Below are 23,650 nucleotides of genomic sequence, written 5' to 3'. Positions count from 1 at the left end.
AGGCAGGCTCCAGCCTCCCCATTCTTCACTCTCCCAGGCTTCGATCCGGGTTTGGCCCACAGCAGCCTGGCAGCATTCGCAGGGGAAAAACTTGTAGAGGTGGGGGAGGCCAATTCCCAGCCTACAGGGTCAGGCAGGCAGGGCACTTAAGTGAGCAGAACAGGCCAGGTGGGTCCCTCAGAGAGCGGGAAGCGCACGTCCCAGGAGCCGATGCCACTGAAGAGCCGCTGTGGCCAGATGGCCATTCTTCACAAGATGCTGGGGATCTGGACTTTTACGTGAAATATACCAAGTTTTAAAGGTTGGCTCAATGTATACACTATCCAGGCCAAGAAAACACGTTGGCAGGGTGGGTCCAGGCCGGGGCCCCAGGCAGACAGCACTGCTGAGGCCCTGCAGCTGACAGAACCTCTGAGATGGTGGGCGTAAGCCAGCGGTTTTCAAGGTTTTGTTTATTTGAGTAGTTTGTAGCCATCATCATGTTTGATCCTGAGAGGCAAGCGAGGGAGAGAAAATTCTTGGACCCGTTTTAAAGTCTGAGACATTGAGGCCGAAGGGGGCTTCTGGCAGGGTCAAGGTCCCAGCTAGTTGAGGAGACAGCTCTGAAGCTGCGTGAGGCTGTCCCAGGCAACAGTAGGCCCCAGGGCTGCCCTAATAGCCCTGCACAGAGAAGTGTGTCCCAGCCTGGGCAGGGACATGGCAGACCCCTCCCACCCCGCCCGGCCGGCACCCTCTTAGCTGTGCCATTCCTAGGCCCCTGGAGAGCCTGCCACCCGACAGCAGCCGAGATGGTGGCCCCCTGTGCACACTCATAGAGACACACCCGCCCTCCATGCACACGGCTCCAGGACAGGCAGCCTGGGCAGAGGCACACCCACACTCAAGCCCCTTATGGAGCTCAGGTCCAAGCAGAAACACCTGCAGCCTTGCCCATCACGGGTACAGTGGCAGGGGAAGGGGGGGGTCCCTGGGTAGGCCAGGCAGGTGGCCTTGGCCAGTGTGGCAGCCTCACCAGTTGGCCTTCACTGCCTTGATGTCACTCACAAGGTTCTGGGCCAGGCAGATACCAAAGATCTGTAAGACAAAGGGGCAAAGTGAGGGCAGGTCTGCTGGAAGGGCGGGGCTGTGGGGGGCACGCTGTGCGGGGGCAGTACCTGGAGGAGAGCGATGCCCACAAAGACCCCAGCCACGACGATCAGGTTGTCCTGCAGCCACTTCTCAAACTGGCCCACGCAGCCTTTGGTGTGGATGGAGCTCTGCTGCTCCAGCTCCTGGGGACACACAGGCAAGGGGCTTGGCCCACCCACCCCCACGGGCCTCCTCTCAGCCCAGCTTGCTAAGCTCATCCCCGCCCCAGGGCCTGACATCTTAGCACCTGCGGCCTGGATGGAGCTCTGCCACGGGGCCTTTGCATGACATGCTCCTTCTAGTCATCAGGGTCTCAGAAAAGATGCCCCCTCCTCCAAGAGGCCTTCCCTGACCACCCAGCCCCAATCCCATCGGCTCCCTTACTTTATTTTCTCCCAAGCTCCTGATTGAAATTGTCACATTACTGTTCATATGTGTTTATCTGTGAGCTTACTGTCTTTGTCCCCTCTACTGGAGTGGGAGCTCCTTGAGAGCAGGGGCTCTGTCTGCCTGTCTCCTGAGCATGAATCCCCAGCATCTAGGGCACTGCCAGCTGTGAGCACCAGCGGGTGCCCGATAAAGAACTGAAACGAGCAAACACACACGTGTCTGTGCCCACGGGTCCACTGCCCCCATGATCGGCAGTACCAAGGCCCAGGCGCCTGGATGGCTCCTAGGACTCAGCACCCCCTCCCCCACAGAATCCCTGAGGCCTTTCAGAGGAGCTTATGGGAGGCTGCCCTTCCCTTCCCAGTGCCCCCAACTCTGTCCCCACCCCTCTCACCAGTTTGAGCCGGACATCATAGCCACACTGGGTGTTGAGGACATCTTCCTGAGAAAAAACAGGCCAATGAGAGACTTGGTGAAGGGGCCCAAGACGCCCAGCGCTGCAAAGGTTCCGGCTTCTCAGGGGAAGCAGATGGAGCCATGGACTCTGCCATGCCCACCACTCCTACGTGAGGCTCACTGAGGCCCACGCACCTCTTTCCCTGGCGCCAGGACACACAGCCACAAACGCCAGCCTGAGCGGCCTCCTGCTTAGGAATCCTGCCTGCCCGTGTGTTGTAAGAATGGGAAGAGGCGTGGCCCTCAGTGTCCCAGGTGAGCTGTGATGGGAGAGATGTCCCTGGGAGAAGTTTCTGCTCTAAAGAAAGCCATAAAGGGGTGAGAACCCCCACGCCCTGCCACTCCAGAATGGTGGCCCAGGGGTGTGGCAGGTGGCTCGCTACAATCAAAGAGACAGGTTCTGCTGAAGGGGTGCAGCCCCTACCCTGGCAGGCCCCACTGCTGCCCACGGACACAAAGTCCTCAGCCTAGTAGGAGGACTCCCACGTAAAATGACCTCCCCCCAGCATCCAAGGCCCCCAGAGCAGGGCCGAGCCCAGCAAGCCCTCTGGTGGATTCTCCCCACACTTGGCCTGTGCACTGCGATGCCCCTGCCCCTCCTCACCGGGCCCCACTCACCGCAGGGTCCCTGACGCAGCAGGAGAAGGGCACCCCGCAGCGCTCCCGGCTCGGGTTCAAGTCAGTGCAGTTGAAATAGATATTGAGGTTCCAGTCATTAGGCCCTCGGGCTCCGCAGCAAGACCACTAAGGGGCGAGAGGAGAGCCCCAGATGAGCCAGGCCCACCCCAGGAGCCCCATCCAGTTTGGAGACAGGCCCAGGCTGCAGAAGACAGGGTAAGGCTGGGCTGGGAGGGGGTCTGGAGGCAGCTAGGCAGGTGGGCACCTCCTCGCCGCCCCCCAACAGAAAGGCTGGACCTCAGCTGAGAGCCGTCAGAGCAGCACTATGCTTCTGCCCAGGTTGGTGGGAGCCGGGGGGACCAGGGAGGGGTGCCCTGAGAAGTGGATGTCAGGCCAAGCCCTGTGGGGAGAGGCACCACTGAAGCCCGTGTCTGTGCCAGGTCTCCCCACACTTGCCCCAGAGATTTTATGAAGACCTTCTCTCGTCCTCTCTGCAGGGACAGGAGGGCAACCCTGCCACCCTCATAGCAATCACATCACACTTCTTCGATGTTGCTGGCAGCACCCATATCCCCATCACCCCACCCAGCACATCCAGCGCTGCCACCCTAGACGCCGCCCTGAAGCAAGCTCGTGAACTGCAGCACACGGGAACACAGGTCTTAACCCATGTGACACGGAAAGCTGGCCCTCAAGGGACCAGCTGAGCGCAGACACGGGGGGGCCCCCATGGGCCAAGGGGGTGGGGCACGGCCATGTGGCTCTGTGTGCACGGGTCCCAGCGAACAGCCTGGCCTCTGCCGTCCTCCTCTCACTCTGCTCAGCACTGCTGCGCCTGCGGGAAACATCTGCCCCTCCTTCCACAGCCCCGCTCCTTCTCCAAGGCCTTCCTCTTCTCCACCCTTCCCCATTTCAGCTCGTAGCACAATTTATTATTTTTTATAGACACACATGCACATACAGTTGTCCATTTTCCGTATCATCTATCTCTGCCCCCAGACTGCCATCCCCCAAAGGACAGGCCCCAGCTTTTGTCACCACCGAACGAACTCCCAGGAACTGGCCCAGGGCCTGGCACACAATAAGTCTGCACCAATCTGTTTTGAATGAACAAATCAATCACATCCTAACTGCCTGGCTATATGTCCGCTTCTGCCCTGAGTCGAGACCTCCTCAAAGCAGGTACCAGCTCTGGTTCATCTCTGGATCCCGCAACAGACTTGGGGTGGGTGGCGATGAAGACGTGGGACCGTGGAGGTGGGTGTGAGCGGAGAAGGTGAGGCGGCAGGTGTCTGGGAGCTCATGAACTGTTCACTGACTGCTTCTTCACATGGGTTAGGTAGAGGAGGATTTAAGAGCAGAGCTTCTGTAGAGGGGGAGGTCTCAAACTCAAATATGTTCAGAGGCCAAACAGACAACATAAATGAGAGAAGAGGGCCGACAAGTATAATAAAATACAGAGTGGCATAGACGATGGCAAACGGAGAGCTCCTATACCAGCAAAGGGGACAGCAGCAATGTAACCCCAGCTAATACTATGGGTCCAGAGTTTCTTAGAAGGGGAAATCTGTATTTTTATATCAAATTTTCTCTTTTAAGTGTTGTAAACCCTGGCCTAGGAGCTGCCAGGTTGGAGCCTCTGGCCTCTGTTCCCCAACACTGTGTCCCTGCAGAACTAGGCACAGTGGGGACCTACAGGGATCACAGAAGCTGGCTTCGCCTCAGACAGGGGGCCTTCTGGCTCTTTTCCCTGGGGCGTGGGCAGGGGAACGGTCCCAGAACACACGGAACTTGCTCTCTCACACATCTGCCCAGCGACCACCTCATGCAGGTGGCCCGGGCCGGCACGGGACTCACATATTCCTGAGCAAAGTCAATGAGGTTCTGGAGGTCAATGTCGTCCCGATAGGCCTTGACGTTGTTGTTGATGAAGAAATTGAGCTGGTCTCGAATCCAGTCCTTGAATACGAAGGCTAGGATCCCTGTTGCTAGCTCCAGGAAGAAGATGAGGCCAAGGAACACTGAGAACTGGGGTGGGGGCACACAGATGGTGGGCGTCAGAGATGCAGGGCCTGGGGATGCCACGGGGCAGCGCTCCCCCCCCACCCCCACCCCAAGATAGCCAAGAGTCCCCACCTTCTCTCCTATTAGTATTGTTTGATGACGGTAAAGGACAGCGCGGTTCTTACCTACCCATCCGTTCCGCTTCCCCTGGTAACCACCCTGTTTTCTTTGAGAAACCACCCTCCACATACGTGTTCAGCTCCTGTGGCTCAGGCAGAACCATCTCCACCTCCTTTCCCATTCCTGATAGAGGACTGGGCCTGCGGCGGGCGCCCACCAATCAGAGCGCTACCTCTCCCGGGGCCACAGGGATTGGTCCAGAGACAGCCAATCTGAACCAAGGAGATGCAATTAAAGGACAGGCCCACTGGTTGGGCAGAGAGAGCCTTGGCCTCCTAGGAGTTCCCGGAGGGGCAGTATGAAGCTAGCCCCCACCCGTTCGTGGGCATCCTTCCACCCCAGGGGGAATGGAGCCAACTGGAAGGACAGACTCGAGAAACAGAGAGACGAGGCCAAGTGACACTGTGGTGGCCCCTACATCGAAATGTGCCGGCACCCAGCATACCCCTGGGCTTTCCTTAGTGAGCCCATAAATACTCTTTTATGCTTGGGCCACTGGGTTTCAGTCACAACAGAAAGGATCCTATAAATATAGATAATACAATTCTGATGACTATTGTTACAATAACACGATAATAAAACCACCCATTATTAAGTACCAACTATATGCAAGAAGTCAGTGGGAGGAGGTTGGGGTCCCCAGTGGATCTAGGTGGGGGTGCACTCACAAACTTGAGCAGGAAGGTGTTCTCCCGGAGGGCCCCAATGCAGCCGGCAAAGCCCAGCACCGACATGATGCCTCCAACCACTACAAAGAGCCACACGGGGTCGAGGCCTCCCAGATCTGTGAGCGCCGAGATATTGGAGAGAACGCCCTGTGCCAGGGGAGCAGAGGCAAGTGGTCGGGCTGATCCTCCCACCACCTCAACCTACGGCAGCCCCACACCAGACTCCCCCACCTTACCTTCTCACCCCAGGCCCAGAGGCCAATGGCCAGGAACAGGGCTCCCAGCACCTGCAGAAGCAGCAGCAAAGAGCTAAAGGTTGGAGTGTCAGCATCCTTCCCCACCCCCAGGAGAGCCCCTCCCCCTCTAGCAGTCAGGGTCTCTGGAAAGTGGGGGGTAGGGGTGGGGAATGGACTATAAATGGGGTCCAGTGTCCTTTCTACCTCCCCCAGAACACATTTCAGTTCTTCTCCCCCACAAAACACAGCCTGGAGGATTGAACCCACCCTAGCCCTTCCCGGAACTCAGTACTGCAGCAGAGGGTGGCTGGGACACCCCTGCCAAGCAGAACCAACAGCACTGTCCTGAGCCTCTCCTCCCACCAAGCCTGTTCTCGGTTCTGGGCTCCTAGCCTCCTTTCTGCCTCCTCCCAATCTGGCCATCCTGGTGCCCTGCAACTCTGTGATGGCCGCCCCACTCTGTTCTGTTTTCAAAGCTCACAAGCAAAGACCCCTGAATGACAAGGAATCCTGATGTAAGCAGGATCCAGTTGAGCGACCCCATCTGGGCCGGTAGCTCTGCCCTTGAAAACAGCTGGCCACAGTTCTGCTTGGACCTTCTTTTTTTTTTTTCTTGTCTTTCTGCCTGGACCTTCTAAGCACCACCCACCATCCTGCCTCAATTCCTTACTGGGAAGAGTCCTGGATGTCCAGGCCATATGCCTGAGCCTGGGCAGGTCCCCGGATATCCAGTCTCACACGGAGAGTGCCCCTCATGCCCCAGCAGAAGGCCATGACCCCACCTCTTCACACCTTCCCCACCCACCTGCTTTCACAGGCTCCTTCCCTTCCCCCCACCAATTCCAGTCCATTCCACCACGACCACCCACTTTTAACGCCTTCCTCTCTCTGACTCCAGGCTCCTCCCACTGCAGTAGTCTTTTCTAAAAATCTCTTTCCCTCCCTCCCCCCACACTAGATCTGGGATGTGAAAGCAAACATCACTTCTGCTTCATCCCACTTGACCCACCCATGGCCTTTAGACAGGCAACTGACCACTACTTTCTCCTTTCTGAACCCCTCCGTGGTCAACTCAACACCATTCCTCCCTCCACCCCTTCTCAGCCTCCCTCCCAGGATGCACTGCTTCACCTCCCTACGCACATGGCCACCAACCCCACCACGTTCCACCTTCAGCCTTCTGCTCTTCTTCCTCCTCCATATTTATTTCCACACCACCAGACACTGGCCTCTCCCGGACCTCCACCCCCACCTCTGCCTGGCTCCAAGCGGCTAGGTCCACTTGCCTGCTGCAAAAACCTCCATGTCCCAGGCTCAGCTCCATGCCCTGGGAATACATCAGCAAATAGGACAAATGAGCTCTCTGCCCTCAAGGAGTTTACACTCCAGTGGGGGAAATCCATAGTGAGCAAACAAAGTAATTTCAGATACCAACAGATCATTTAAAGAAAAGCAAACAGAGTGATGCGGTGGGGAGTGACTGGGGGCGGTGGAGGCATGCTTTTGTTAGGGAAAATGGGGACATTTTAGCTGAGCTCTGAATGATGAAAAAGTGTATGGAGGAGAAGAAAATTTCAGGTGGAGGGACTGGCAGAAGCCCAGAGGTAAGATCCAGTATGGTGGTGCAAGGGACAGACTGAAGGGCAGAAGGGCCAGACCCCAGACGGTGCTGGAGACCACTGGAGGAGTATGGACTTCATTAATCGCTGGAAGGTTCTCAGCAGAGTAACACCAGGGTCCACTTTCCATTAAAACAAACAAAAATCTCTGGGCCTGTTTGATAGGCACCTCCCTCTGGCCACCTGGACCCAAACCTGAAACCTCGTGGCCCCCCTAAGTGGCGGGGTCCTGTCAATTCAGCCTCATAACTTCCCCTGGAGCCTTCCTCACTTCCCACTCCGCACCCCCCATTTTTGCCCCAGCCCTCCTCCCTGGTCTCCCAACTTCTAAGCCCTCTGCCCCTCACCCACCCTCCCCGCAAAGGCAGACAGCTCTGCCTCCAATACAAAAGCCAAAACAGACCCACCACCCAGCACTGAAACCCTCACTGCTTCACAGGGCTTTCAACATAAAACTCCCAACACTGTCCCAGCCTTGGGGCCTTTCCTGCTCTGGCTCCCCAGCCCCACTCCTGTGCAAAAGTGGGCATGCCTGGAACAATCCTGAGTTTCTCCTGCCTGTCCCCCTTGAGGGGGGTTCATCCAGCGATTCACTCTGCTCAATGCTCTGCCTCACCCCCACCCACTGCCCACTGGTATGTACCTTGACTCTGCACTTAACTGGCCTTGTGACTCTAGATTAAATGACTTGACCTCTCTGTGCCTATTCCCTCATCCATAAAATGTAGATAATAAATAACAAAGTAGCTGTGCGAATACAAGTTAGAATTCATTTAATCTGCCTAACAACCCTGAGGGGTGGGCTTTATCATCACTCCTCCCAGGAAAGGAGGCCAAGGCCCAGAGCGAAGTCTCAAAGCTAGGCTTGCTACCCCCAGGCCTCCAGACATCCCCACCAGTACTCTCTGCACATTGCCCACACCCTTGAGAGCTGCCTGTTGCTGGAGCCAAAAGGCCCACCACACACAGGTGACTTCATGGTTAGCACATGGGTAGAGGGCAGTGCCAGAGTCTTGTTGAACAAACTGAATGGGCCTGGTATTTTGACTGAAGGCAGCAGGAACAGACTGCAGAGGCAGCAAGCAGCCTTAGAAAGATGGGATGGGGGAGGGAGAAGGGAAAGATGACTTGGCAGGGCCCAGGGGCACATGGCACCCTGGGAGGGGCACTAGCAGCTCCCTTCTCTGGCAGGGCAGCACCGCCTGAAGCCTCGGTTTTGTCAGCTGTGGCATGTTGAATTCTGTTATCCCAGGGCCAGCTCACGACGTCTCCTCTCCCCAGCAGAGAACTAGAGCTATTGGCCCTCCCAGCCCGCAAGCTCTCAGTAAGGAGCAGGTTGACCTACCCTGCTTGCAGGAGCTTAAGGCTAGGCAAGGGGTTCCGGCCCTTCCCTTCACGGAGACACTCCTCCCTGTGGACTAAACCAGGGGCGGAGCTCAGCGCACACCCCACACTCAAGGGTAGCAAAGGAGCTGGACGGGAGATAGGTCCCTGGGACCTTCAGGGAAACACCTCCCCTTTCTCCACCCGGGCTTGGAAAGATACAGTGAGACTCCACCTCCATAACCTATCCCCGCGGCGCCTGGGGCCCGCCTCCAGCAATCCGGGCCTCCGCGTAGTTCCCCGGAGTGGTCCTGGGAGTGGGTATGGAGGTGAGAGTGGGAAGAAGAGGGGGGAGGTGACGGTTCCAAGCCCTTAAGGCAGGGAGTGGTTCCCCCCCACCCACCAAGTAGGGGACTGAACCTCCTTCTCCCGACACCCCCAGCACGGGGCCCGGAACCCACCCCGCTCTCACCCAGAAGACAATGTTGAAGCCAAACAGGAAGTATTTCCCGCAGCAGCCGACTTCGGGTTCCTGGAAGTGCTGGTGTTTGCCCGGCATGGTGAGCAGCCGCCCGCCGGCCCGGGAACCGGAGCCGGGGCTGGGCTCGGCCCTCAACGGGCCGCCCTGGGCTAGAGCCGCCCGGGGCCTAGCCCGGCGGCTGCGGCTTCATGGCCGCGGCCACACAGAGCGCCGGTCGGGCCCCGCCCGCCCCCCAGGGACCGCCCCCGGCGACCCGACCGCCCAGCTCCCCGCCCGCGCAGTCCCGCCGGAGCCCCGCCGCCTCTAGGCCTGACTCCGCCCCTGCCCTACTCTGTCCCCTCGGAGCCCCGCCTCTAGGCCTGAGTCTAGGTCCTCCGGGCCCCGCCCCCAGACAGGCCCCGCCCCCGACCCGGAGCCCCGCCTCTAGGCCTGACTCCGCCCCGAGCGCCGGCAGCCACTTACATCTCCCCCAGGGTCCTGCGGACCCGCCTGAGAAGCCTGATGATGGCACCGCAAGTCGCGGGCACAAAGCACCCCCAGTTACTCCTACCCTACAAGGCTCGGTAGCAGCGCCGCCCCAGGCCCCAGCCTTGCTGTCGGAGCCCAGTCCTGGAGAGGAGTAACTGCTGATCTGATGAGCAGATGGGGACGGCGATAGGGATGGTGTTTTTAACACAAGTGCGGGCAGCTTTATTACAGTGTAGTCGAATCAGATGCGCTTTTCACTCAACGGAAATTCATCTCTACCTAGACTGGCTCAGACTCAGGCCAGATGACAGCTGGGTCTTGTGAGGGACGCGCCCCCTGCTCCCTGACACGGCGGCGTTGCCAGGGGCATATACCCGACCCCCTGGCTCTAAGCCCTCTGACGTGGAAACCTGTCCCCTTCCGTCTTACCCCTCTCACCGTACTAGCTTGGGCCTGATTGGGCCCCGGGGGGGGGTCTCACATGAGCCCCCTCAAGGCCGGACCGGAGATTAAGGTTTGGGGGGGGCTCAAATCTTACTCAATTTTAGAACTCTCAAAAATAATTCTAATTTTGTTCAAAAGTGTTTATTTAGAACAGGAACAGAAAAAGGCTTAAACTTCATCACCTTTCAGCTAATCCACCTCAAGCAGAACCATGAGGAGACCTAACGGCCGCTGTCCTCCACTCCTGGGCCAGGACCTCATCTATCTACCCACCTCCACTGCAGCCTGACCTGAGCAAGGCCCGCACACCACTGGCCACAGCTGAGGAAAGGGCAAGAGGACCCACCTGCCTCTCTGTGAGATAATAGGGTTCTGCCCCTAAGGCTCCAGCCCTTGTGATGTACAGCCCCGCTCCAGGGACCCACCCACATCTGGTTGAGGGAGGGTACAAGATACAGGGTAGGTCCAAGTAGAGTGATCACAAAGAGGAGAGCCCATCCCCCACCCCGTCCTTGAGCCCCAGCTCTCAGTGGCCTTGACAGAAGAGTCACCCTCAGGCCACCCGGCCCCTGTCCCAGGGGTGCAGAGAGTAAGTGCTGGACTGTAGGATTCTCTTGTCATTTCCACCTTCAGTTGAGCTCTGCTTCCCCCCTTCCCCCGTGACTCACCCCAGCCCACCCTCAGATGAAACAAAGACACTCAGGGCTTTCCTCCACATTTCCTGGGTCCTCAGGCTGCCTCCCTAACCACAGAGCTGTCCCTAGGCCTGAGCCCCAACTCAGGCCTAAGGACATGTTCATATTCACTCCAGGACATGGGAAAACCCCATTCTCTACCCACCAGTTCTGCCCAGCATCAGCACTGTAGTCCAGCACCCCCTCAACCCCCCCCCCCCACACACACACACAGCAGGGAGAGGCTCAGGGGCAGTTGAGTGGGGAGTGGTGCCAAAGTCTCATCACACCACAAACTTATTCTTGGCTAGGGAGTTGCTCTTGGTGGCTGTGTCTGCATGGGCCTGGTACCCAATGACGATCTTTGTGGAGAGACCCAGGCGCTCTTTGTAGACCTGCCTGGAGGATGAATAGGAGAGGAAAGGAGATAATCACCTGCAGGTCCTGGAGATAACCTGGGACCCTGGGTCCTTTGCCCAGAGCTCCTACCCTGGTTCCAGCCACCATCACTCTTTGTGGGTCTTACCTATGTGGAAACCCAAAATAGGACTCTTTAATGCAAAAGAAGAGACCTGCTAGAAATAGCTTGAAATCTGGATTCCAAACCCTCATACAGGTGGGTAAGGAAGAAGGGGGAGAGGACATGGAAAGTTCCAGATGTCTCCCTCACAGGCCAAGCCACCACCTGCCACACACACTCACCTTGTCCCCTGGAACAGACCCTGTGCCAGAGCTACCCCTCACCCGATGTGCAGCACGCCCGCCTGGTTCTCTGCCTCCCTCGTCCACACGGCGATCTTGTCCCCCTTGGTTCGGATGTTGATGACAGCCCCACACACCTCCCGGCTGTGCTCCTCAAAGCTCTCCCCGATCAGGCACAGCAGCTGGGGCCAAAAAGGGAGGATGGTGAGACCTCTACCTGAGTCACAGGGAGTGCTCCCACTATCCTGGAGACCACTGACACCACACCAGCCCAGCCTCTTCTGGTGGGGGGCCCTCCCCTCCCCCCGCCCCTCCGCACTCACCGTCTCCAGCCACAGGCGGTCCAGCTCGCTGTGGCGCTGCTGCTTGGCGAGACTGACCAGCCAGCGGCCTCCCCTCTTATTCCTGCTATCCTCCCACATGGGCTCAATGCCATCCTAAGAGGTGGAATGACAAATCAACTGCCTCCCTTTGTTCAAAGGGAAGTGGGTGCCCAGCCAGCTTCCCAGGCCCTGCTCTGGCCCCGAACTAAGCCTCCATAGGCCAGGGTCCCTCTTGGCTCCATCCCCTCTGAACAAGCAAGTTCCACCACCAGCCATTCAGCCCCCCAGACCCTCCCATGAGCTCCCCCAAGCCCCTGATCCTCAACATTTGTCACCTTTTGTAGCCTTATAGATGTACAATTATGTTTGTCTCCTTTACTGAACTGAGTTCCTTGAGGCAAGAGTTCAAGCCGGGGGCGGGGGGGGGGGGATGATTATTAAGGAAGCCTCTGGGGCAACCATAGTGTGTACATCCCAGGCTGGACATAAATCACCTGGGGCAGTCTTTAAACACGGATGGTAGGGCCCCACCGTATACACCTGCTGGGTCAGTACCTCCAGAGATGAACAGGGATGAGGGCCTGGACATTGATGCGGAATGTTCCTGCGGAATTCTGACGCATGTCCCTAGTTAAGGAGTCGGGCCAGGAACCTGGGCTTCTTCCGAGTTCCCCCTTCTCCCCCCTCCCCTTCCAGACTTTTAAGGTCCTACAAGATACAGGTCGTCTGACACTGTCCAAGCTTCCGTGTAGCATTTCCTCAGGTTGGGAGTCACATCTCGGCTCTGAGGAAGGCTGGATGTGGCAACACCCCCCCAAACTCTCCATGAGGGAGGAACGCAGCAGAAGCTGAGGAGGCTCAGCCCTCTGGTGGCCTGAGTTGGGGAGTAGGGGGAGGCAGAGCTTACCTTGAAGAGGGCGTAGTCACAGCCGGAAGAGAGCTTACTGGCCAGTTGGATGTGACTGTACATCCTGGAGAGAGCCCCCCACCCCCAACCCAGGCTGTTAAGTCCAGACTTTTTACAGCCTGGTTCCAACTTGCCTCGTCCCCCCAACTTCTTACCAGACTCCACTGTTTTTCCACCCACCCTTCAGGCCTCCAAGACATTGTTCACACTCACCCTCTCACCGCCTGCCTGGAATTCCATCCCTACTTAACCAAAACCTCAAATCTCACCTTCTCCCTGGAGCCTTCCCTGACCATCCAAACCCCCCGGGAGGCTTTTAGAGTCCCAGTGCTGGGGAGGGGGGGTCCAGGCGCCCCTCCAGCTGAGGTTTGCACAGGCCCCAGGGGGATTCAGAGCCCCCCTCTGCCATCAAGTCCGGCCCTGCTGCCCCCTCTTTCTCTTCCTTTTTCTCCTCCTTCTCTCCCAACTTACGGATTCCACCCTCGGCATCTCTGGCCTAACCAAAGAAAGGAATCGGGGTGAGCAGCAAACCCCTAGGGTTTGTGGTGCACCTTTCAGATCCCTTCCCTTGATCACCCACGGACATGATCAGGCAGCCTAATCCTTCTTTTGTGGCAGAGACAAGCTCAGAGAGGGAAAAGAACTTGCCCAGGACCACAAAGCCTTGGAGCAGCAGAGTCAGGGACAACTCCTGGTTTCTCCCACTTCCCAGGTACTTTACTGAAGCCCCAGGAAAGTTTTAGGGGGGCCCATATACCAGCCCCAAGGATCCCCACCCCCAAGCAGAACCCACCAAGCCCCAGCCCTCAGCAAATGCTGAGAGGTCCCAGGGAGAGCAGGGTGAGCTGGGTAGGAAACAACTCCTTGGAGGGGTGGGGCCTGGGAAGGATCCCCAGCTCAGAACTCCCTGGCTCTGGCCTCATCTGCGAGGAGCAGACACTCACGCCCAGAAGTCCTCCACAGTGTCAAACTTGGTGACAAGATGCAGGTTGTCCTGCCAGGCGCGGCTGCGGTCATTCTTGAAAAACCATAGAGCCCACCTGGGGGGAGGGGAGGCCAGGAGGAAGTGAGAGCCCTCCCAGGCCCATCACCAGCAGCACCTGTGCTGGGGGGAAGTCATGCCCCTTCAGGGACAAATGAGGAGATAGGATTTGGGCACAGCACCCCCACACCCCCCCAGGGTGACTGGAGTCAGTTATCCTGAAAGGCTGGGGCAGGATGGGGGAATCTAACCCAGAATCTCAGTTGGGTTAAGGCCAGAAGGGCCAACAGGGCCCAAGTCTTATGCCAGTTCTGACCTTTCTTGGATGAAGAACTGGGGCCAAGAGAGGAAGGTCTGGTGCAAGCCCACAAAACCTGCCTTACCTGTTCAGCAGTGGGTGTAACTCCAACTTGACCCCCTGGGGGCCCCCCTCCTGGGCCTTCCTCCTCTGGGACAGCAGGGCCCCAGGGGAATTCAGAGCCCTCTCTGCCATCAAGACCGGCCCTGCTGCCCCCTCTTTCTCTTCCTTTTTCTCCTCCTTCTCCCCCAACTTTCGAATTCCACCCTCGGCATCTCTGGCCTAACCAAAGAAAGGAATCAGGGTGAGCAGCAAGCCCCAGCCCAGCCGCCCCACCAGCCCTGTCCCTTGCTGCATGAGGAGCAGGGAGATGGACTTACAGGACTGATAGTAGCCATGCAGCAGCTTGGGCTTCATCCCAGTTGGCCCCCAGCTGCCGGCTTTTAACCCACCAGCGCTACCCCACCCCCAGAGCACGGGATAGGGAGGAGCCAGCGTGGTGTGGCGGGAGCTCAGAGGGAAAGGGCTTGCGCTATGCATGCCATCAGCAAGCATTTAGTGAGCACCTTCTGCATGCAGGCAGGTGGGAGGGGGAACAGGTGTGACCAGACAAGCCCAGCCACCACCCACATGGTGCTGGCCATGTGCCGGCTGGGTCACAGGAAGGTAAGGGTCAATATTGGGGATGTGCCCTTAGTGCAATCACGTCCCGTGGAGGATGGGCCTAGAATTTAAAGTGGGACCATCCCAGAGAGGGCAGAAGCAGCAACTCTGACATAGCCAGCGTCCATGGCCAGGTCAGAGACCTTAGTCGTGCATTGGAGTGTCTCTGTGTTTGTCTCTGCTGCCATTCACCACCCCCATTTGGCTACCAATGTCATCTGACACCAGCATCTGGAAGCTTCTGAATTTTTTAAAGTACATAATCATTTAGAAACAGGGAGATTATGTATTAAAAATCTACATTTTTGGTTACTCTTGAAAATTTGGGAAGGTCTCACAACACCGGGGCCTCCACCTCACTGTGGCTGAGGCCGCCCTTTGGAAGGACAAATGAGGTGCCGTAGGGCCCCGCTGGGCCACTGCATTCCTGCTTCCTGCTGCCGGGCTCACCTGAGTGTTCTCCACCCTGCAGTGATGGGGGTGCGCTGGGGGGAGACCGTGCAGCGGTCTTATAGCCTGGCTTCAAAGCCTCCCTGCCCTGACCTCAGCGAAGTACCTGAACCTCCAAGTCTCCATTTCCTTACCTGTAAAATGGGAATGTTAATGATATACAGCTCAGAAGCTTATTGTACTAAGTATAAAATACATAAGCCCATAAAACAGGGCCTGGTGTGGTGGTCAATACAAATCAGCTGAGGGCTACCCCAGTGTGCTGGAGGGAGGGGGAAGGGAGGGAGGGAGAGGGGAGTGATGGGGAAGGGGAGGAGGAGGGAAAAGCTCTGGTTCTGGCTACCCTTCCCCTGCCTTCTCAACAGCACCCTTATCTACGGGGGCTGAGGCCTCCCCAAACTTCTCACCCTCCTCTTGGCCACTTCTAGGGTCTGAGATCTATAAAGGGACTAGTCTCCTCCCCCCACACCCAGGGAAGCCCTTGACCACATGGAGGCTGACAGTCAATATCTGTCCAACCCACATGCCCGAAGCTCCAGGTACATGCCCGGCATGGGGCTAGGTGCTGGGAGGCAGGGAGGGGCCAAAACTGAGCGGCCTCTGTGCTCTGCTCTCTCAGGGGGAGCCAAACAGCAGGTACTCTTACAAACACCTGTGTAGTCACAAATTCAGACCTCTGAAGGAAAGGAGTTCGCAGATGGGAAAAGATAAAGTCCATGACCTGAACTGGGGGCTTTAGAGTGGCAGTTCTCAAACGCATGGATCAGAATCACCTGCAGGCCTTGTTAAACAGGCTGCTGGGCCCTGCCCCCAGAATCTGATTCTTTAGCTCTGGGCTTGGGCCTGAAAATTGGCATTTCTAACAAGCTCCCTGAGGATGCTGGTCAAGAACCCCATTTCAAGAACCACTAACTTAGAGGCAGTTCATGGATGAGGTGATGTTTGAGCTGATACCTAAAGCATGAACAAGAGTTAACTAGGTGGGTGGAGAAGGGCATCTCAGGGACTGGGAGCAGCATGTGCAAAGGCCCAGGGGCAAAGGGAACATGGAACACTGAAGGAAAAAAAGAAAGACCAGTGTGGCTCATGCCCAAAGGAGGAAAGGATAGTAGGTCTTGATCTTAGGAAAATGGAGAACCACTGAGTGCTTCAAGTGGAAACAGATGGGCTGGGGAGGTAATCAGAGGTGCTTTCCAGCAGGTTCTTTGGGCTGCTGTGCAGGAAACAGACTCTGTGGTAGTAAGAGTGCGTGGGATGAGATCTATTAAGTTGCTAATGTAGTTGTCCAGGTGACAGATCTCCTGACAGGGAAGATGGAGAGAACATGATGGATTTCAGAAGTGTTTAGAAGGAAGACTCCCTGGCGTTTGGTGATGGATAGGCTCTGGAGAGGTGGGGCACAATGTCCCAACTACCTGTTCCTACATAACAAACCACCCCAAACTTAGTGGCTTAAAACAGCAACAATCCTCTATTTTGCTCACAGATCTACAATTCAGATCGTGCTCAGTAGGGACAGCTCGCCTCTGCTCCAAAGTGCTGTCAGCTGGAGTGGCTTACCTCGGACGCCGAGGGCTAGAGTCATCTGCTCACTCACAGCCGGCTGTCGGCTGGAACCTCAGCTGGGAGTGTTGGCTGGGACAGCTCTGTGTACCTCTCCATGTGGCCGCTTGGCTTCCTCACAGCATGGTGGCTAGGTTCCCAGAAGCGGCATCCCAAGAGACGGGAAGCAGAAGCTGCCAGTTTCTTAAGGCCTGGGCCCAAAACCTGGCACAGCATCGTGTCCGCTGTATCCTATTAGTGTCCCAGGGCCCACATTCAAAGACAGGGACATAATCCCACCTCCTGTTTGGAAGAGTGTCAAAGAATTTTGGACAGAGGAAGCACTGCAGGAGGGCCAGGCTTGGGGAGAGATCATGAATCTATATTTGATGGAAAGAAAGGGAGAAAGGACCCTCCCCAAGTGCCAGGCATGGTCTTAGCTGCCTTAGAGTCCTGGCCCAGAGCCTGGCATGGAATGCCCCTGCTAGCCACAGTACCCCTTTCCACCTTCTTCCACATCTTCCAGCATGGGACAGCCTGTGGACTCTGGAGTTAGGTCACTAAGGAAAGACCCAAAGAACAAATCCCCTGGCCCTATGGGGTCCTGGTCCCTACTCAAAGCCCTCCCAAGTCTATCTGTGGAGAACTTCTGCACAGTGGGCTCCTGCACCCCAATCCTACCATACTGTTCCTAAAATATCTTGAATCTGCCCATTCCTCTTACTCCCCACTGCCCCCCTCAAGGCAAGCCCTGCCGTCTCTGGCCTGGGTCACTGCCCAAGTCTCTCCTAACATTCTCCTTGCTTCTACTTCCGCCTCCTTACAGAATATTCTCCACTTGCCTCAGAGGGCTCATTTAAAATATTAATCTGATCACTTAAGTCCTCTGTTTAAAACCCTCCAGGACACCGAGGATGTGACCCAAAGGCCAGGTTCTGGGCCTGCAGGTTTCTGCATGATCCAGCCTCGCAGTGCCCCAAGCACACTGATCCTCCAACAGGCCAGATTGGCTCCTGCCTCAGGGCCTTTGCACTTGCCATTTCCTCTCCAACTCTTTGCGTGACTGACTTCTTGTCCTTCAGGGCTGGGCTCAAATGTTGTCTTCTCAAAGAGGGCCTCCCTGACCATCTTATCTAAAGCTGACCACTCTCCATAGCATAACTTACAGAGTTGTCAAATCACTATCTTGTATGTCTGAAATGAATGAACATTTTGTGGCAACTATATTTCAATAAAAAATAGACCACACGCTCCAGCCTCAGGACCTTACATGGATTCTCCCCTCAATTCCTAACTCAAGTGAGGCCTTCCCTGCCCACTGTATGTAACTGTTCAAGCCCTCAGCTCCACTCCAACACCATCTAAAACATTTTACTTGGTCACTAGTTCATTGGCCGTCTGTCGCTTCCTACCAGAATTGAAGTTTTAGAAGAGCAAGGACTTCATGGTCTTGTTTTCTGCTGAATCTCTGGTACTAGAACAGTGCCTGGAATGCCGTAGGCACTCCGGAGAAACTGAGAAGAAGAGATGCCAATGGCCAGTTATATGATTTCCCCTCTTTGGGTGTTGCCTTCCTCATCTGTAAGTGGGGGGTTGAAAATGCCTGTTTTACAGGATTGATTTTAGGAATTAATGATATAATGGATGCCATGCCAGGGACGTGGTAGGCTTGTGATAAGTATCATTCACTCCTCTCTCTGTTTTCAGCTCCCACCCTGCCTGCCTGTCTCCCTCCCCACCCTGAGGCCTGCAGACAGCAGGAATGTTGCTAAATGTTTAATCACACTGTCAGGCACCGCACACAGACTAACAAAGACCCATCTGGATTTTCAAAAAACCCAGGCAGGCCTGGGATCACCAGGATCCGCATGATCCTCTTAAGAGAATGCCTTCTGCTCCAGCTGCACCCGGTGGGGATTTTCTCCCAACCCTTCCCCACATTCTCCCACCCTTCCCTCCCCCAAGCTTCAACAACCATTCTCCTTAGTACATTCTTAGGAAGAGGAAAGGGATGAGAGGAAGGGAGAGGCCCATTTTCCTGGGGGAGAAAAAACGGAAAGGTGGAGAGGTCCTGGAGAACTCACAGGATTAGGGCCTGGCCAGAGAGAGGCCCAGGGGCCTGGGCTCTGCCATCCTGTGCCCTAAAGGGGAGAGGGGGAGGAGGTGGGCAGCAGTGTGACACAGGGTAAAGAATCCATTGTGCTGGAAGGTGGCAGCCCAGTAACCATGCTGCCTTCTTCTGGAGACAGTACATAGAGAGAGAGACAAAGAAAGATGTAGCACATGTTAACACCTGGTGAATCTAGGTGAAGAATATTCGGGTATTCATTATATTTAATATTGCAACTTTTCTGAAGATTTTATTCACTGTAGTATGCTTGCAATTTTTCTCTAGGTTTGAACTTTAAAAAGTTGGATGCAAAAAGAAATAGTGACAGAGATGCTAGTGGCCCACTCAGTAACCATTCTCCCCTTGTCATACTTTGATTCTGGGAAGTCATATGCCCAGCTAGATGACCACACTTTTCCAGCCTCCCTACAGCGAGGCATAGCTGTAGTTGTTAGCTTCTGAAAACTCCTTGTGAGAGACAGACAACTGGCGGGTGCTCTTTTACCCTCCTTCCTCTCCTCCTGCTTTCTGCATAGATACGATGGCTGGAGCTCCGGCAGCCATCTTGGACCATGAGATGACCTTGAAGGTAGAATCCACTAAGAATGGCGGAGCCGGAAGGTAGGAGTCTAGGTTCCTGATGAATGTGAAGTTATCAAACCGACTGTGGCCTGCCTACCGCTGGACTTCTGTAAGTGAAAGAATAAAAGCCTGCTTTGCCTAAGCTTCTGTATTAGCAGCCAAATGAACTTCCTGCCTGATTCAGAATAGAACCTGTCTTCTGCTCCCTTCGCACTCTGGACTTTTCCACCTGCCGAATCTTCTGCCGAGAATGCTCACCATCGCTTGTAAGGTCCTTCTCATCTTTCAAAACCCAGCCTGAATGTCACTTTCTCCTGGAGGCTTTCTGGAGGTGCCCCTTCCCTCCTGGGCTCCCATAGTCCCTGCACTCCTGTTAATGTCCCTGATGGCCCACTTGCTGTGAATCCGAGGACTCCTCACTCCTCATCACCTTGGCCGCTCTGTAGCATTTAACCAGCTGTCCTCTAATCCCTTTGGTTTCCCTGCTACCACTCTCGCCAGTTTCTCCTCTTCCCCGTGCTGCTCCTTCTCAGTCTTTTAGCCAAGTCCTCTGCCCCTGGCCACACATGAAGTTTGCAGTGCCTCAGGATTCTGTTCTGGACCCTCTCCTTGTCACTCTCCATGTTCTCCTGAGCAATTGCATCCTCCCCATGACTCTAGCCACCACCTCCATGCTAATGACTCCAAATCCAGTGGGGTACTGGGCTGCCTTAGACCAGCTCATGAGAGCAATTATTACAGTTTCAGGAGTTTGTGAGCCAGGTCTTAAAGGCATTATTAAAAATTAAATTATATAAACTTATGGTTATATAAATTATGTTTAAAACAGATAATAAATACTCAAAACATAGCTTCCTAATTATTTTACTATTATCCATGCTCTTAAGATTGTTCTTACCTATTTTATCTGTATGGTGAAAATACCGTAAGAGCCCATACTATGGCTCATCTCTTCCCAATTCTCTGCTCTGTGACATCACATTGACAGTGAAATCAATCACGGAGAGAGAATTTACACCACAGATGTGGGCAAACTCTACAAATCAAGGTATATCCTTGCTTTAGAAAGCCACGTGTTAAAGATTTCCAAGTACACCATGGCCCAAATCTACACCTGAAGCCAGCCCTGAGTGACCCCCTGAGCTCCAGGCTCAGATATCCTATCTGCTGGACACCTCCTCCAGTTTGTCTATCAGGCACCACACAATCGGCCCCAGTTAGGCCTCAAACAAGCTCTCCATCACCGCCCCCCCCATCCCAGAAGCTGCCCCATCTCCTCGGTGTCTGTTTCTTTCTTTCTTTCTTTTTTTTTTTTTTTACATTTTATTTATTTATTTGACAGCAAGAGAGAGTGAGCACAAGCAGGGGGAACAGCAGGCAGAGGGAGAAGCAGGCTCCCCGCTGAGCAGGGAGCCCCATGTGGGGCTCGATCCCAGGATCCTGGGATCATGACCTAAGCCGAAGGAAGACGCTTAACCAACTGAGCCACCCAGGCGCCCCCTCAATGTCTGTTTCATTTTGCAACAGCATCTCTCACCTGCTGTCCAAGCCAGAAACCTGGGAATCTTCCCCCAACTCATCCCTCTCCCTCTTCCCCAACACCTAATAAGTTACCTCCTAAACAACACCCAACTGTCCCCCCAGTCGTGTTCCAGCCTCACTGCGGCTTCCCTAGTTCGGGCTCCATCACCCCTCCTGTGGATTCTGCCCCATCTTTCTCGTGATCTTGCTGTATCACACATCCTCCCACTGTTCACCTCCATGTGGCCCCACAAAGTGCAGATCTCATTTCCGTCTCCCTGGTGCTTAAAATCCTTCAGTGATTTCCCAGTTCCTACGGTAGAAATACAGACACCCTTCGTGTGGTCTTTCTCTCTTCCTCCTCTCCCTCCTGCTTGCTTCTTCATCATCTGTTTTGACATTCTGGGGTTTTTTTTGTTTTTTGGGGTTTTTAAAAAGATTTTATTTATTTGACAGAGCAAGAGAGCACAAGCAGGGGGAACAGTAGAGGGAGAGGGAGAAGCAGGCTTCCCACTGAGCAGGGAACCTGATGCAGGGCTCGATCCCAGGACCCTGGGATCATGACCTGAGCTAAAGGCAGACCCTTAACCATCTGAGCCACCCAGGTGCCCTCGACATTCTGGGGTTCTTAGTCGAGAGTCACAAAAATCGCTTCTGGCTAATTTAAGCAGATAAGGATTTTATTATCCAATACTGGGCAGCTCAGAAACTCTCCAGGAAGGCCAGAGAGTCCCCCTTGAAGACAACACATCCTGGATTAATGCTCCCAATCACACTGCCGACAGACCCTAGAAGACTCCCCCGGTGCTACATCTGGTCATGGACAATGCGGCTTGCCCTGTTGGTGCTGGATGCTCCTAGAAGCAGTGTCACTGCCGCTTGTGGTCCCTGGTAGGAGCTGCTACCACCAACACCATCTGTCCTCACCAGAGCCGACTGCCCTCCTTCCCTGCTTCTTCAGGTTCCAAGTCTGGGGCTGGGGAGTCTGGGGCTGAAGTCACATGTCTGGGCTCATGGAAGGCTAGGAAAGCACTGTCAGCTCCTAGAGGGGGAGGTGGGCCCTGCCTCAGAAGGTGGGAGATCCCCCAAACATAAGAAGGGGACAGTTCCAATGCCAAGAGGCCAAAAATAATGACAGACGTCCCCCATGCTAGCTTTTTAAATTATACAAGTAAAATACTATTCCAAGTAAAATAACCAAACAGCCTAAGCAGGAAGGTGACAAAATGTAAAAACTTCTCTCCCTGAGTGCTCTCAGCCCCATTTGCCAGGGGCGACTACTGTGAACAGTGTTTTGGAAGTCCTTGCTGGTGTGATCTTTGTAGATCTAGATGTAAGTATGTATACATTCGTGTATAAGGGGTCTTATGTAACTATGTGTGTCTATGTATCAAAACTGACTAGTTCCCCACATTACAGTTTAGCACCTCTCTCTCTCACTTCACACCATTTCTTGATACACTCCCATGTCAGTGGACACGTGTCCTGCTCATCCTTTCACTGGATGGATGCCCCACGATTAACTAGCCAGTCCCCTACAGATGGACATTTGCATTATTTTCAGTGCTGCAGTGAGCATCCTTGCACAAATGGCTTTGTGCGCTTGTGTGAGTAGATCCAAGGAATGAATTCCTGGAAGGGCAACCGTTGGCTCAAAAGGAGCATGTATTTATGTTTTAGGTAAACATTGGCAGACCGCCTTCCAAAAAGCATGCACCAATTTGCAACTCTACCAGTGGCCTATGAACACTTTTTCCCCAGCCCCTTGCACAGTCTGGCTACCTCCTCACCGCATCACCTGTCACTTACACACCCTGCATTTCCAGCCACAGTGCCTTTGCCCATGCTATACCCATAGCTTAAAATACCGTTCCAGCCTGTCTTCCAGGTAAAAGCTTACCTCTCCCATGAGACCTAGCACAGATGTCACCTCCTCTGTGTAGGCTTCCCTGATTCCCCTAAGCTGTCAAAGTCCCCTTCCTCTGGGACCCCATAATTTCTTGGGCATAATTCTGTCATAGCTCCAACTGAGGGCCTATGTGTGCCTGGCATTCTATGGCCACTTGACAACCCCCACCATAACCACACACAGAAAAAGCGGTCTTGTCTACATCCTCATCCACTCCTGGCTCTCCAGCTGCACTTCCTTTTACTTGTTCCTAAGCACAGTCCTGTCTCAGGGCCTTTGCACTTGCAGTTCCCTCTCTATGGATCTTGCCCATATTGGCCTGGGTGCCTCTCTGGGATCTCTGCTCCCACTGGCCTCCTCACACAGGCCTTCCCTGGGCACTCTGTCTCAAGCACCCTCCTCTAGTCATTCTGTTACATCACCATGCCATTATCTTCATAACACTCGTCACAAGCTGAAACAACCTTGTTAGGTTTAAGTGTTGACACGTTTGTTTTCTGTCCTGTGTCCCATTTCTGCACACACACAAACACATCATTGTAAACTCCCCAAGGGCGGGGACCTCGGTTTCCTCTTCCACTGTCTCCGGCCTCAAACCTGCCTGGCACCTGTCTAAACGCTCAGTCAACATCTGTTGAGCGAATCATACGTCATTTTACAGAAAAAGGAACTGGCATTCAGAAAGGAAGGCTGAGTAGCCCGAGGTCCCACAGTTAATAAAAAACACAGCTGAGATTCGAACCCATTTGAACCCCAAAGCCAACTGCAGGTAGTATTTCTTCCCTACTCTTGGCGCTCTGCATTGTCTCCCCCACCCGATTAGGCTCTTGGGGGCTGGACGCGAGTCTGACGCCCAGGGGTCCCCAGCGGCGCGTCGGGGGTCGGCCCTGGGAGGCGAGCGGGCTCCGCGGAGATGTCACCCTCCCCGCCCCCCTGTCAGTCAGGCTGAGGGGGCGGTGCGGCCGCCAGAGG

At 55.0% G+C, this 23,650-nt stretch overlaps 2 protein-coding genes across 3 annotated transcripts; both read right to left on the bottom strand.

The window, feature by feature from the left end:
- Positions 1-426: 426 nt before the first annotated feature.
- On the bottom strand, positions 427-9,340 carry TSPAN17 (tetraspanin 17). 2 transcript variants are annotated; one of them, XM_036115765.2, is made up of 11 exons: positions 9,095-9,340; positions 8,645-8,717; positions 6,967-7,007; positions 5,681-5,731; positions 5,445-5,591; positions 4,450-4,620; positions 2,593-2,718; positions 1,913-1,960; positions 1,155-1,271; positions 1,013-1,074; positions 427-489 (listed from the first exon to the last, which is right to left on the bottom strand). In XM_036115765.2, the coding sequence occupies exons 1-11, from the start codon at positions 9,179-9,181 to the stop codon at positions 453-455; spliced, it is 960 nt and encodes a 319-aa protein (XP_035971658.1). In that variant the 5' UTR covers positions 9,182-9,340; the 3' UTR covers positions 427-452. The 2 variants fall into 2 exon arrangements, with proteins under 2 accessions (XP_035971658.1, XP_035971660.1); XM_036115767.2 differs by lacking the exons at positions 6,967-7,007; positions 8,645-8,717 and having other exon boundaries at positions 9,095-9,337.
- A 1,489-nt stretch (positions 9,341-10,829) lies between these two features.
- On the bottom strand, positions 10,830-14,318 carry EIF4E1B (eukaryotic translation initiation factor 4E family member 1B). The gene is made up of 7 exons (XM_036115652.2): positions 14,238-14,318; positions 13,987-14,183; positions 13,566-13,661; positions 12,622-12,685; positions 11,715-11,828; positions 11,434-11,573; positions 10,830-11,088 (listed from the first exon to the last, which is right to left on the bottom strand). Exons 1-7 carry the CDS (start codon positions 14,316-14,318, stop codon positions 10,974-10,976), a joined length of 807 nt encoding a protein of 268 aa, XP_035971545.1. The 3' UTR covers positions 10,830-10,973.
- Positions 14,319-23,650: the final 9,332 nt, after the last annotated feature.

The sequence above is a fragment of the Halichoerus grypus genome, chromosome 2 (genome assembly GCF_964656455.1).
Source record: "Halichoerus grypus chromosome 2, mHalGry1.hap1.1, whole genome shotgun sequence".
Taxonomy (NCBI): Eukaryota; Metazoa; Chordata; class Mammalia; order Carnivora; family Phocidae; genus Halichoerus; species Halichoerus grypus.
Note: the sequence above shows the minus strand (reverse complement) of the source record. Positions and strands in the feature narration are given on the sequence as shown.

What these genes read in the sequence shown, in the direction of transcription:
- TSPAN17 (XM_036115765.2), bottom strand. Translation starts at nt 9,181, where the DNA reads ATGCCGGGCAAACACCAGCACTTCCAGGAACCCGAAGTCGGCTGCTGC. An exon ending in CATGGAGGTTTTTGCAGCAG is followed by an intron (nt 5,732 to 6,966) that starts GCAAGTGGACCT and finishes CTGCTTCTGCAG; the next exon opens with GTGCTGGGAGCCCTGTTCCT. An exon ending in AAGGCAGTGAAGGCCAACTG is followed by an intron (nt 490 to 1,012) that starts GTGAGGCTGCCA and finishes CTTGCCTCTCAG; the next exon opens with GATCAAACATGATGATGGCT.
- EIF4E1B (XM_036115652.2), bottom strand. Translation starts at nt 14,318, where the DNA reads ATGAAGCCCAAGCTGCTGCATGGCTACTATCAGTCCTGTAAGTCCATC. An exon ending in ACCGCCTGTGGCTGGAGACG is followed by an intron (nt 11,574 to 11,714) that starts GTGAGTGCGGAG and finishes TTTTGGCCCCAG; the next exon opens with CTGCTGTGCCTGATCGGGGA. An exon ending in GCGGGCGTGCTGCACATCGG is followed by an intron (nt 11,089 to 11,433) that starts GTGAGGGGTAGC and finishes TTCATCCTCCAG; the next exon opens with GCAGGTCTACAAAGAGCGCC.